Below are 13,867 nucleotides of genomic sequence, written 5' to 3' on the forward strand. Positions count from 1 at the left end.
TGAAGTTCTACCTACAAGCGACTAGGGATTTTCACCAGTCTTGCCCTGTTTGTTTGTTTCTCTGGTAAACGTAAAGGTCAGAAAGCTACTGCTACTTCTCTTTCTCTCTGGTTGAGAAGTATAATTAATTTGGCCTATGAGACTTCTGGACAGCAGCCTCCTGAGAGAATGACAGCTCATTCCACTAGGGCTGTCTCTTCTTCTTGGTCTTTCAAAAATGAAGCTTCTGTGGAACAGATTTGCAAGGCTGCAACTTGGTCTTCTCTGCATACTTTTTGCAAATTTTACAAATTTGATACTTTTGCCTTGGCTGAGACTTCTTTTTAGGTCTACCTGTCTTATCCCTCCCTAGTCCTCTAGCTTGGGTATTGCTTCCCAACAGTAATTGAGGACGCGGTGCAAAGAAAACAAAACCCCGCCCTTTGTTTTAAGACAGTTTTTTTACTAAACCTCAGGCACCTCTACACCTTGTGTTACTCTTTTTTTTCTCCATTTAGCTTGGTCGAATGACTGGGTTTGAGGGAAGGAGAGTGATACTTAACAGCTTGTCTGTGGTGCTCTTTGACTCTTCATGCTGGCCAGGAGTGATTTTCCCAACAGTAATTGAGGACGCCGTGGACTCGCCATATCCGGAAAGAATGAAATTTTGTTTTGAAAGGAACATAGTATTCAGGTAAGCAGCTGATGAGATTGTATTTAAGTCTGCTACAGGAATACTCCTTATAATGGGCTGGGCTCTATTTTTTCCCACCCCACTGCAATGGGCCAGCTCCTAAGATTTCATTCCTGCTTTTCAAATAAAGATACCAAGAGAGTGAAGAAACATTTATAACAGGAGTAAATTAGAAAGTTGCTTAAAATTGCATGCTCTATCAGAACCATGAAAGAAAAAAAAATGTGTTTAGTATCCCTTTAACACCTAAAATATAGGAATTTGAGCTCCATATTTTCCCACATTATTCTCTAGATTCCCCTTAGCAGCTCTTATGTTTATTCCCTTAAAATAAAATATATTTACAGTATTTGAACAATTTTTTTTCAAAATTGGTTACTGTCCAGGTGGCTGCACTATGCAGTTAGCTGTTCTCTTCATTTTGATAATGTTTGGGATGGGAGACAGTCAGGGACCCTCTGGCAATGTTTTTATGAATTTTATTTTTTTTAAAAATCAGTGTTTGGTGTTTTTTTACTTCAGGCTGTTGCCTGTACATCGTTATTGCGGTTAGCCCTCCTTCTCCCCTTGGTGCCCTTTCTCCTCTTCACCACTCTGGAAGTTACTGATTCCTTCTCTGAGGCATCCTGTAGACCTTTTCTTCACTGCTAGTCTGAAATGTAACTCTTCATTCTAAGGCGGTTGTGAGTACCCTCATAAGAACTGCAAAGTGGATGGGAAAGGTTAATATGATTTTTTTTATGTGTATTTTTTGGGGGGCCTTCATTTCTACCTTTTATATGGGTTTCTAGGTATATTTAAGGGCTGTTCAATTTATTATTTTAATGAATAAATTGTTCTCTACATTGTGCATTAATACTGTACTTCAATATATTTGCTTGATTTTTGTCAGTCATTTCTATACCCCCAATTAATATGTTTGACCCATTTGAGGGAACCTCCAGGGATTATAATGCAGCTCAGGAAACAAATGCTGTTCATTTTCCCTGTTTGTTTTGCAAAACTGTTCCAGAGACCAACTTAATCTGCTATGTGCTTATTGTGTTCCACATCTTCAGTTGCTATAATTCTGTTAGTTTGCCTATCCAACGCCCATGCCTGTCTATATGACTCAATGGTATAACACTGTCAAAGTTATTTGTAAGGAATTTTTAAACACAGGTGAAAAATCAGAGCTCTTAGTGGCAATTCCTAGACCAAGGAAGCGCAAACATATATCTGGAAATTTACCTCATTCTCCTTGTCACTCACAAGGGACTGAGCATCTAGCTCTGTTGTCACCTAGTTTACAAACCCTTTCTTAGTCTTCTGAGGGTGAAATCTCCTCAGATTATCCTGAGCCGGTAACTGAAACAGAGCCTGATTCCACATTCAGATTTAGAATGGATCAAATCAGTTTCCTTCTACAGGAAGTTCTGAACACCTGAGAATTGTCAGAACAGAATACAGAAAATCCAAAGCCTGTAAATAAATTGAATCAGGTTTTCAAAGCTCAGTCAAAAGCTCTTAAGGTGTTTGAAGCTCTAGACTTGGTTACAGACTATATTACTGAAGAATGGAAGAAACCAGGCATTCCTAATACTCCTAACAGGTTCAAGAAGATGTATCCTCTTTCAGAAAATAATCTGACAGCCTGGGAGGTGGTTTCTAAGGTAGATGGAGCTATTTCCACTCTAGCACAATGCACGACTATCCCCATGGAGGATAGTTCCTTGTTTAAGTACACAATGGACCACAAATCGGAGTCTTTGCTAAGAAAATTATTATCTCAATCAGCTTTACAGCTTAGACCAGCAATTGCACTCACATGTGGCTGCTGCAGCATCTTTTTGGTGCGATTCTCTTTCTCTGATGCTTCTGGAACATTCATCTGAGGATATCCATAACTGCATTAAGGACTTAAGATTTCATGTGTGATGCCGTTTTTTACATCATAAAAATTGATGTTAAAAATATCTATTGCTGTTCTGCTAAGATAGCTTTGTGGCTTAAATCCTGGTCAGCTGATATGGTCTCTAAGAATAGACTTTTGGCAATTCCCTGACAATTCCATGGGTAAATTGCTTTTTGGATCAGAGTTAGACTCTCTATCATTAAAACTGTTGGTAAAGGAGCTTTTCTTCCTCAGGACAAGAATTGTAGGGAAATGTAAGCAAACTAATCGTTTTTGTTCCTTTTGCTCTGCCAGAGATCAGCAGTCCTCTTCCAATCAGAAGCCTGACTCCTCCAAACCTTCCAAGAAGCCGGCCCCCTGTTCAGAGGATTCTCTGGTAGGGGGCAGATTGATTTGATTTCAGAAGGCCTGGCACAGATAAGTTCAGGATCCCTGGGTCCTCAACATTATTTGATTTTTATGCTTCTTCAGAAACTTCTTTTGGCAGAAAAGTCCTTCAGGCTGCAGTGTCCGGCAAATAGAAACTGCCCTTTCTTTGTCCCACCTGTCCTTAACATCTCATCTTGGGTATTGTATCCCACATGTTATAACAACCTATGGATTCTTCTCATCTTACAAAAGAAAACATAATTTATACTTACCGATAAATTTCTTTTCTGTTTTTTTTGTTTTGTTTTGTTTTTCTTTCGGGATGAGGAGAGTCCATAGGACCCACCCTATTTTTGTTGAATCTGGGTGACTCTTCTTTTGTGCACCTCTTATCCCTGCTTTCTGTCTTTCCTACCTTTTTTTTTTTTCTACCTCTCCTGCTCAGATATACGTTAATTAGAGATGGAGTAGAGGTGGGAGGTGTTGAAAGCTCTTGTGAGGGTTCTTGACTTCCACCTGGTGGCGGGAAGTATATGCCACATGTTATGGACACCTCTACTCATTCCGAAAGAGAGAAATTTATCGGTAAGTATAAATTCTGTTTTTAATCAACTAGGCGATGATTCTTCCCAGAGTGCATTCTGTTTAACCCTTTGAGTGCTAACGACGGCTCTGAGCCGTCACAAATTTTCCCAGTCAGGTGCTGACGGCTCAGAGCCGTCACTAGCACTCACCCACCTTGACGGCAATCTGGGGGCACCCATCGACTCCCACCCCCGGCGATCGGGCCTGGATAGTGACAGGCATCGCCGGGACTTCACATTTTGCGTGGTGATGTCACGTGTGATGACGTCACCACGCAACTTTATTGAAAATTTACAATGGACAGTATAGGGAAATGAGGCATGCTGCTTAGAAGACTGTATATCAGGCATCTAAGCAGCTACAGACCCCCAAGACCCACCGTTCGAAAGGTTATCGCCTTGGGGATCTGACAAAAAAATAAAGTTAAAAAAAAAAAATTAAAAAAATATATAAAAAAACTCTCAAATCCAACTTAGCACCCAGGTGGGAAATTGCTTAGCACTCAAAGGGTTAAAAAATACAAAACCCCAAGCTAAAGTTACAAAAAATAAAAAAAGTAAAATTTACAGAAAAAAATAAACAAATCTATCCAAAATAAAAAATTTAAACCTAAACTAATACCCCTATAAAAATAACCCCCCCCCCCCCCCCCCCAATAAAAACACTGCCTAATCTAATACTAAATTACCAATTTCCCTTAAAAGGGCCTTTTGTAGGGCATTACCCTAAGTTAAAAAGCTCTTTTACTTAATCCAATTACCCCCTAACAGTTTTTTTTTTCTTTTAGACACGATGAGTCCACGGATCATCTTAATTACTAATGGGATATTCACCTACTGGTAAGCAGGAGGAGGCAAAGAGCACCACAGCAGAGCTGTTAAATAGCTCCTCCCTTCCCTCCCACTCCAGTCATTCTCTTTGCCTACGTTAGTGATAGGAAGAGGTAAAGTGAGGTGTTAGTATAGATTCTTCAATCAAGAGTTTATTATTTTTAAAGTAGTGCAAGATTGTGCTGCTTTGTCCTGGGGTGTAGCCGTAGTCCATATCAATCTCTTCAGTAGAGCCCTGGTGGCTTTAGAGCAATGGGAACTTGTAGGACATAATTCTCACTGCACCTGCCATATTCTTGCTGCCCTATATCCTTAAGTCTGAGGTATTTAATGACTCAGCATTTTGTTTTCCTCAGGTCGATGTGAGGGAGAGGACCTCTCAAACCTGAGAGCTGCCTTACTGCCAGGCAGAAGTCAAGGTAAGTGCTATGTTTTTTTCTGGGGCACAAGGAGACTCGGATAATCAGTTAGCATGCATTATTCATAAGGGGCTGTATAGGAAAGTTTCTCTTTATGTGGGGTCGCTTTTGGGAGAAAGGTTTTTCAAGCAGTGGTGCCTTGAAAAGCCGCACACCAAGTACGGAGCGATGAGCAGCAGACTGTGTTATTTATCAGTTATCGATCTCGCTGCTCTTCGGCTTTTACCCAGCTTTATTGATAAATTATTGTCACTAAGCACCCACACTATATACTGTACTGTTTTACCCCCTATACCGCCGCCCCCGGACCCCTTTGCAACTAAATAAAGATTTTAACCCCTAAACCGCCGCTCCCGGACCCCGCCGCCACCTGCATTATACCTATTAACCCCTAATCTGCCACCCCCTATACCGCCGCCACCTATATTAAAGTTATTAACCCCTATCCTGTGGATTCCGGACTCCGCCGCAACTAAATAGTTTAACCCTAAACTACCGCTCCCGGACCCCTACGCAACTAAATTAAATGTTTAACCCCTAAACCGCCGCCGCCACCACCTATATTAAACTTATTAACCCCTAAACCTAAGTCTAACACTAACACCCCCCCTAACTTAAATATTATTTAAATAAATCTAAATAAATATTACAATTATTAACTAAATTATTCCTATTTAAAAACTAAATACTTACCTGTAAAATAAACCCTAAAATAGCTACAATATAACTAATAATTATATTGTAGCTATTTTAGGATTTATTTTTATTTTACAGGCAACTTTGTATTTATTTTAACTAGGTACAATAGCTATTAATGTTCACACAGCCGGGCCGAATTCTTCATCCAAGCGGGGCAGAAGAGGTCCTCCAATCCGGCCGAAGTCTTCATCCAAGCGCCGCCTTCTATCTTCAATCATCCGGTGCGGAGCCATCTTCGATCCCGCCGACGCGGAGCCATCTTCTTCCAACGATGTCCTAACACCGAAAGCCTGGTCCTTTAAATGACGTCATCCAAGATGGCGTACCTCGAATTCCGATTGGCTGATAGGATTCTATCAGCCAATCGGAATTAAGGTAGGAAAAATCCGATTGGTTGATTTAATCAGCCAATCGGATTGAAGTTCAATCCGATTGGCTGATGGCTCCGCGTCGGCTGGATGGAAGATGGCTCCGCTCCGGATGATTGAAGATAGAAGACGCCGCTTGGATGAAGACTTCGGCCGGATGGAGGACCTCTTTTGCCCCGCTTGGATGAAGAATTCGGCCTGGCTGGGTGAACACGGCTCAAGGTAGGGTGATCTTCAGGGGGTTAGTGTTAGGTTTTTTAAGGGGGGTTTGGGTGGGTTTTAGAGTAGGGGTGTGTGGGTGGTGGGTTGTAATGTTGGGGGGGTTGTATTTTTGTTTACAGGTAAAAGAGCTGATTACTTTGGGGCAATGCCCCACAAAAAGCCCTTTTAAGGGCTGGTAAAAGAGCTGATTACTTTGTAATTTAGTATAGGGTAGGGCATTTTATTATTTTGGGGGGCTTTTTTATTTTATTAGGGGGCTTAGATTTGGTGTAATTAGTTTAAACTTCTTGTATATTTTGTTTTATTTTCTGAAATTTAGTGTTTGTTTTTGTACTATAGTTTAGTTTATTTAATTGTATTTAATTTTAGGTAATTGTAGTTTAATTTTTTAAATTAATTTAATGATAGTGTAGTGTTAGGTGTATTTGTAACTTAGGTTAGGTTTTATTTTACAGATAATTTTGTAATTATTTTAACTAGGTAGCTATTAAATAGTTATTAACTATTTAATAGCTATTGTACCTAGTTAAATTAAATACAAAGTTGCCTGTAAAATAAAAATAAACCCTAAAATAGCTATAATGTAATTATTAGTTATATTGTAGCTATCTTAGGGTTTATTTTACAGGTAAGTATTTAGTATTAAATAGGAATAATTTAGTTAATAATTGTAATATGTATTTAGATTTATTTAAATAATATTTAAGTTAGTGGGGTGTTAGTGTTAGACTTAGGTTTAGGGGTTAATAAGTTTAATATAGGTGGCGGCGGGGTCCGGGAGCGACGGTTTAGGGGTTAAACATTTAATTTAGTTGCGGCAGTTTAGGGGTTAAATATTTAATTTAGTTGCGGCGGGGTCCGGGAGCGGCGGTTTAGGGGTTAAACAATTTATTTAGTTGCGGCGGGGATCGGGATCCGCAGGATAGGGGTTAATAACTTTATGTAGGTGCCGGCGTTATAGGGGGCGGCAGATTAGGGGTTAATAGGTATAATGTAGGTGGCGGCGGGGTCCGGGAGCGACGGTTTAGAGCTTAATAACTATTATATAGGTGGCGGAGGTGTAGGGGGGGGCAGATGGGGTGTTTAGACTCGGGGTACATGTTAGGGTGTTAGGTGCAGACATCTCCCATTGAAATCAATGTGATATCGGGCAGCAGCGAACATGAGCTTTCGCTGCTGTCAGACTCCCATTGATTCCTATGGGATCCGCCGCCTCCAGGGCGGTGGATTGAAAACCAGGTACGCTGGGCCGGAATAGTGCCGAGTGTACCTGCTAGTTATTTGATAACTAGCAAAAGTAGTCAGATTGTGCCGAACTTGCGTTCGGCACATCTGGAGTGACATAAGAATCGATCTGTGTCGGACTGAGACCTGCGGATCGTAGCTTACGTCACTAGATTCTACTTTTGCCGGTCTCTATCCTTTGATAACTATGGCGAATTAGCCTTGTCACAAATACGCTGCAGAATCCCCGCGTATTTGCGGTTGACTGCTTGATAACTAGAGGCCATAGCCTCACTCATGTCTTCTACTATTTCTGATGCTCTGTCTGCCTTTCCAATGTTACAAGATAAACGTAAGAGGAAAGCCAGACATTCAGTAAGCGATGTTTCTGATGCAAAGGTTGCAATTTCGGAGGTATCCTCCCAGCCACCTGAAGAGGAGGGTACCGCAGTAGTTTCTGAAGGAGAAATTTCAGATTCTGTGAGTCTGTTACCTCTGACTGACTCGGAAGTGGTATCTTTCAGATTGAAACTTGATCACCTTCGTCTGTCACTAAGGGAGGTTTTAGTTACCTTGGATGACAGTGACTCGACATTGGTGGTTGTCCCTCAGAAGTCAATTAAACTGGACAAATATTTTGAGGTACCTTCCTACACAGATGTGTTTCCATGTCCTAAGAGAGCTACTGAGATCATCGCTAAGGAGTGGGAGAGACCGGGTATTCCTTTCTCACCCTCTCCTATTTTTAAGAAAATGTTTCCAATAGCCCATGCTGTTAAGGAGGCTTGGCAAACTGTTCCTAAGGTGGAAGGAGCCGTTTCCACCTTAGCTAAGAGAACTACTCTTCCCATAGAGGATAATTGTGCTTTTAAAGACCCTATGGATAAGAAGTTAGAGGGGTTACTCAAGAAGATCTATGTACACCAGGGTCTGCAGTGGCAACCGGCTGTGTGCATTGCCACCGTCACAAGTGCGGCGGCATATTGGTTTGATGCACTGTCTGAAGCCCCTAAGGACAGAAACTTCTTTGGATGAAATCCAAGATAGGATTAAAGCTCTGAAGCTAGCTAATGCTTTTATTTCAGACACTTCCCTTCAAGTTATCAAATTGGGAGCTAAGATCTCGAGTTTCTCTATTCTAGCCCGCAGAGCCTTATGGTTAAAGCCTTGGTCTGCGGATGTGTCATCTAAGTCTAAACGTCTAGCTATTCCCTACAAGGGGAAGACCTTAAACCAAAAGAGAGGGAGAGACCTCTCTAAAAGACTGCACGTATAGCACTCTTTGCCTGGACTTGTAGTGGAGAAATTGGGAATTTAAAATATAACTTTTATTAAGTACATTAAAATTAAACACTCAATTAAAAACAACCTGGAAGTAGTAGGCCTATTCCTTAATCTTCTGTGAGCCTTTGATATGTTATAAGTGCTTAGAAGGAAATTGTGTAGGCAGGGAGTTATAAGTGAGACCACTATGTTCAGTGATTTCTCTGGAAATAAAGGGTTAATATTTTTGTGTCAAATACACATATATCTGGATATCTAAATATGCTATTGATTTGTGCTTGGGTGTTGGAATTAGGTTCAATGCTAGTGACGCTCAGTGAACTCAGAAATACACATAAAAAGTAGTGTTAGAAACTTCACTTAATTAATAAATATCACTCCTGTTTGATCTTATGTTGGAGTATAGATAGTTGAGATATTCAGAATAATCAGATTTCACGTAACAGTTTGTGAACCTGTATTATTCTGGTTGTATTTTGAACATTCAAATGTGTGTTGTATATCTCCTTTGATCAACTTATTTCCACAGTTTGTAGGTTTATTATCGAAATAAATTATTTACAATCTCTGTGTGGTCCAGTTGATTAATTTGTGTGTAGAGTATTAACAAAGTAGTATAATCTGGATTTGTTTCTATTTAATAGCTAGTCATTCGTCTAAAATACCAGTGATTCTATACTTGGCGTTGGGATTATTACCCTATTATCTCAGCACCACTTTCACATATGAAATTCTTGTGGGATTGTGTTATTTTGAAATAGGGGGTATATGTACGCCTTCTATTGAATCCAATCCTAATGGTAATAATGTGCACTTTTGAGTAGCTAAGTGTAATATAGTTCTTACACCTAATGACTCAGCCAGTATAAGTGTGCTGAATATTAGTAACTATTGAAATAATAAGATGCACCAACTGTTACATTTAACTGTTTACATTTAAATAAAAGAGGAACTAACTTCACTTGTAAGTGTGTAACCGCACTATTATGCAGCTATTGCGGTATTATACTATGTTTGCCCCTCTTGCTGTGATATTCTGTGTATCCTGTGTTCTCTCTTATAGTAATTTGGTCTCTCGTGTGATTCAGTGTCACACTAAGAATGCAGTATTGTGCTTGGTGTAAAATACTTTAGAACCGGATACTTATTTTCCAGAGTTATTTTGTTATAAGCCAACCGTTAAATTAGTTCTATTAAGTTAGGTATATATGCACCCTCAACTGAACTGGTATGACTATGGCATTATTGAGGTATTAGCTGGAAGGTTTGAGTTATCTAATATAGCAGCAAAAGTTAAATAGTTTCACCTGTAAAATAGAATTCTCTGACTATGAGTACAACTGAGCTTGTGATTCCCCCAATGCGATATCCTTAGGTTGCCATCTAGTAAATAGCCTAGTGCGAGTAACCCTCTGTTAGATCAAATAGTCTTAAGGTCAAAGTTGTAACTTAGTTAAACAATCCTAATTGTGACTGTTTGTCATATATTAGAACTGGATAGGTGATATAAATTCTACCCCGCCTAAACAGGCCAACTACTGCAGGTAATTTTAAGGGGGTTATAGAGCAGATGGGAGGTCTATTAATTTTTTTAAATTACCTGCATGAAGGGCATGCCCCCGATCCGGGACCGGATCTGGTAGGGGGCAGACTTCCCTTCTTCATTCAGGCTTGGGTTCAGGAGATTCAGGATCCCTGGGCGATAGAAATAGTCTCTCAGGGATACAAATTGGAGTTCAAGAGTTTTCCTCCCAGTGGCATGTTACTGCTTTCAAGATTATCTGCAGACCAGACAAAAGGAGAGGCGTTCTTACATTGTGTAAAAGACCTATCCGCCTTGGGAGTGATTGCTCCCGTTCCAAGAACAGGGTCAGGATTTTTATTCCAATCTGTTTGTAGTTCCCAAAAAAGAGGGAACCTTCGGACCAATTTTAGACCTAAAGAGTCTAAACAAATTTCTCAGGATTCCTTCCTTCAAGATGGAAACTATTCGTTACATTCTTTCATTAATCCAGGAGGGTCAATTCATGACAACTGTGGATTTACAGGGCGCGTACCTACATGTCCCTATTCACAGGGATGATCACAAGTTCCTAAGGTTTGCCTTCCTAGACAAAGACTTCCAGTTCGTGGCTCTTCCTTTCGGCTTGGCCACGGCTCCCAGAATCTTCACAAAGGTTTTGGGGTCTCTGTTGGCGGTCCTTCGATCACGGGGCATCGGGGTGGCGCCTTATCTGGACGACATTCTAGTCCAGGCACCATCTTTTCAGCAAGCAAGATCCCACACCGACATAGTGTTATCTTTCCTGAGAGCTCACGGGTAAATTTGGAAAGAGTTCCCTAGTTCCAGACACAAGAGTCACTTTCTTGGGACCCATAATAGACTCCTTGTCCATGAAGATTTTTCGATACTTGTCTAGTCCTTCAGTCCACTCCACGGCCGTCAGTGGCTCAGTGTATGGAGTTAATCGGGCTGATGGTTGCAGCAATGGACATCATCCCATTTGCTTGTTTCCATCTCAGGCCTCTGCAGTTATGCATGCTCAGACAATGGAACGGAGACTCTCTTCAATGGTGGTTGCCTCTGGATCATCTCTCCCAGGGAACCTGCTTTCGCAGACCGTCTTGGGTGATTGTGACAACAGACCAGCCTTCTGTGGTGGGGAGCAGTATGGGGCTCACTAAAGGCTCACCAAGTTTGGACTCAGTCAGAGTCTGTTCTTCCTATAAACATTCTAGAACTGAGAGCAATCTTCAATGCTCTTCTGGCCTGGCCCCAGCTAGCCTTACTACGGTTTATCAGGTTCCAGTCGGACAACATAACTTCAGTGGCTTACATCAATCATCAGGGAGGAACGAGAGGAGTTCCTTAGCAATGACAGAGGTAACCAAAATAATCCAGTGGGCGGAGATCCACTCTTTTTTGTCTATCGGCGATCCGTATCCCAGGGGCGAACAACTGGGAGGCAGATTTTCGGAGCAGGCAGACCTTCTTCATCCGGGGGAGTGGGAACTCCATCCGGAAGTGTTTTCCAATCTGATTCTCAAGTGGGGTCAGCCAGAATTGGATCTCATGGCATCCCGTCAGAATGCCAAACTACCGAGATACGGGTCGAAGTCCAGGGACCCACAGGCGGAACTTATAGATGCTCTGGCGGTTTCTTGGACCTTCAGTCTAGTATACCTATTTCCTCTGTTTGCTCTTCTTCCTCGGGTAATTGTTCAAATCAAACAGGAGAGGGCTTCAGTGATCCACATAGCACCGGCCTGGTCTCGCAGGATTTGGTATGCGGATCTGGTGGAGATGGCATCTCTGCCTCCTTGGAGACTCCCGTTGAGGAAGGACCTTCTGATTCAGGGGCCCTTCCTTCACCCAAATCTAGTTTCTCTGAAGCTGACTGCTTGGAGATTGAACGCTTAATTTTATCCAAGCGGGGGTTTTCTGATTCGGTCATAGAGACCATGATTCAGGCTCGTAAGCCTGTGACTAGAAGGATTTACCATAAGATTTGGCGTAAATATCTCTATTGGTGCGAATCCAAGGGCTACTCATGGAGTAGAGTTAGGATTCCTAGAATTTTGTTTTTTCTCCAAGAGGGTTTGGAGAAGGGTTTATCGACGAGCTCCCTAAAGGGTAAAATCTCAGCCTTATCTATTTTGTTACACAAACATCTGGCGGATGTCCCGGATGTACAATCTTTTTGTCAGGCCCTGGTCAGGATCAGGCCTGTGTTCAAACCAGTTTCTCCTCCATGGAGTCTTAATTTAGTTCTCAAAGTTCTGCAAGGGGTTCCGTTTGAGCCTATGCATTCCTTAGATATTAAGTTGTTATCTTGGAAAGTTCTATTTCTTGTTGCTATTTCTTCTGCTCGGAGAGGTCAGATCTCTCGGCATTGCAGTATGAGTCTCCTTATCTTATTTTCCATTCGGATAAGGTAGTTTTACGTACTAAACTAGGATTTCTTCCTAAGGTTGTTTCTGATCGGAACATTAATCAGGAGATTGTGGTTCCTTCCTTGTGTCCTAATCCTCCTTCTCAGAAGGAAAGATTTCTGCACAATTTGGACGTGGTACGTGCTTTAAAGTTTTACTTACAGGACTAAGGATTTTCGTCAGTCTTCTTCTCTGTATGTCATTTTCTCAGGAAAATGTAAGGGACAGAAAGCTACGGCTACTTCTCTTTCTTTTTGGCTGAAGAGTATCATACGTTATGCATATGAGACTGCTGGACAACAGCCTCCCGAGAGAGTTACGGCTCATTCCACTAGGGCTGCTGCTTCCGCATGGGCGTTCAAAAATGAAGCTTTTGTGGAACAGATTTGCAAGGCTGCAACTTGGTCCTGTCTTCACACTTTTTCAAAGTTCTATAAATTTGACACTTTTGCCTCGGCTGAGGCCTTTTTTGGGAGAAAGGTTCTTCAAGCACAGGTGCCTTCCGTTTAGGTTCCCTGTCTTGTCCCTCCCATATCATCTGTGTACTCTAGCTTGGGTATTGAATCCCATTAGTAATTAAGATGATCCGTGGACTCATCATGTCTTAAAAAAGAAATGTATACTTACCTGATAAATTTCTTTCTTTTTTGACACGATGAGTCCACGGCCCGCCCTGTTCTTTTAAGATAGGTTGTGGGTTATTGTAAACTTCAGACACCTCTGCACCTTGGCTTTTCCTTTCTCTTCCTAACTTCGGTCAAATGACTGGAGTGGGAGGGAATGGAGGAGCTATTTAACAGCTCTGCTGTGGTGCTCTTTGCCTCCTCCTGCAGACCAGGAGTTAAATATCCCATTAGTAATTAAGATGATCCGTGGACTCATCGTGTCAAAAAAGAAATACATTTATCATGTAAGCATAAATTTTCTTTTTCTTTTTTTTAAAGCTACGTTTGCCAACGCTGCATCCAGGTGAATTTGTTTGACTGCGTGCACGGCCAACATTCTTTTGGGTTCCTCGCGCCGCCAACATTCCTTTGAGGATCCGTGCGCAACTGGTGACGGTGACGGACCCGTTATAAACCCGATTATAGTATATTCTAGGAATTATGGCATGTGAGCCAAATAGTGTCAGTTGCCTTCACTATATTGCTCTAATACTTTTTCTGATTGCTGACAAAATAAAATTACACATTTTATTAAGTGTGTAGCATGGTCTGAACATTGCAAACAATGTATCCCTGTGTGGATGCGGCCCACATCTGAAGACCGGAGGCACTGGATTCGACTGAAATAAAATGAGTGCATAGTATGTCTGCAAAATCAGTATATTTCTGCAAATAAGTGGACATAAAGTTTTGCATGGATAT

At 41.4% G+C, this 13,867-nt stretch overlaps 1 protein-coding gene across 1 annotated transcript in view; it reads left to right on the top strand.

Annotated features, from left to right (window-relative positions):
• Nucleotides 1–13,867, top strand: part of PIK3CA (phosphatidylinositol-4,5-bisphosphate 3-kinase catalytic subunit alpha) — a 369,462-nt gene that overhangs the window by 209,882 nt on the left and 145,713 nt on the right. The window contains exon 11 of the mRNA XM_053710159.1: nt 5,620–5,632. Coding sequence (XP_053566134.1) covers nt 5,620–5,632 — 13 coding nt within the window. The remainder of the gene's footprint in view (nt 1–5,619; nt 5,633–13,867) is intronic.

The sequence above is a fragment of the Bombina bombina genome, chromosome 4 (genome assembly GCF_027579735.1).
Source record: "Bombina bombina isolate aBomBom1 chromosome 4, aBomBom1.pri, whole genome shotgun sequence".
NCBI classification, from domain to species: domain Eukaryota; kingdom Metazoa; phylum Chordata; class Amphibia; order Anura; family Bombinatoridae; genus Bombina; species Bombina bombina.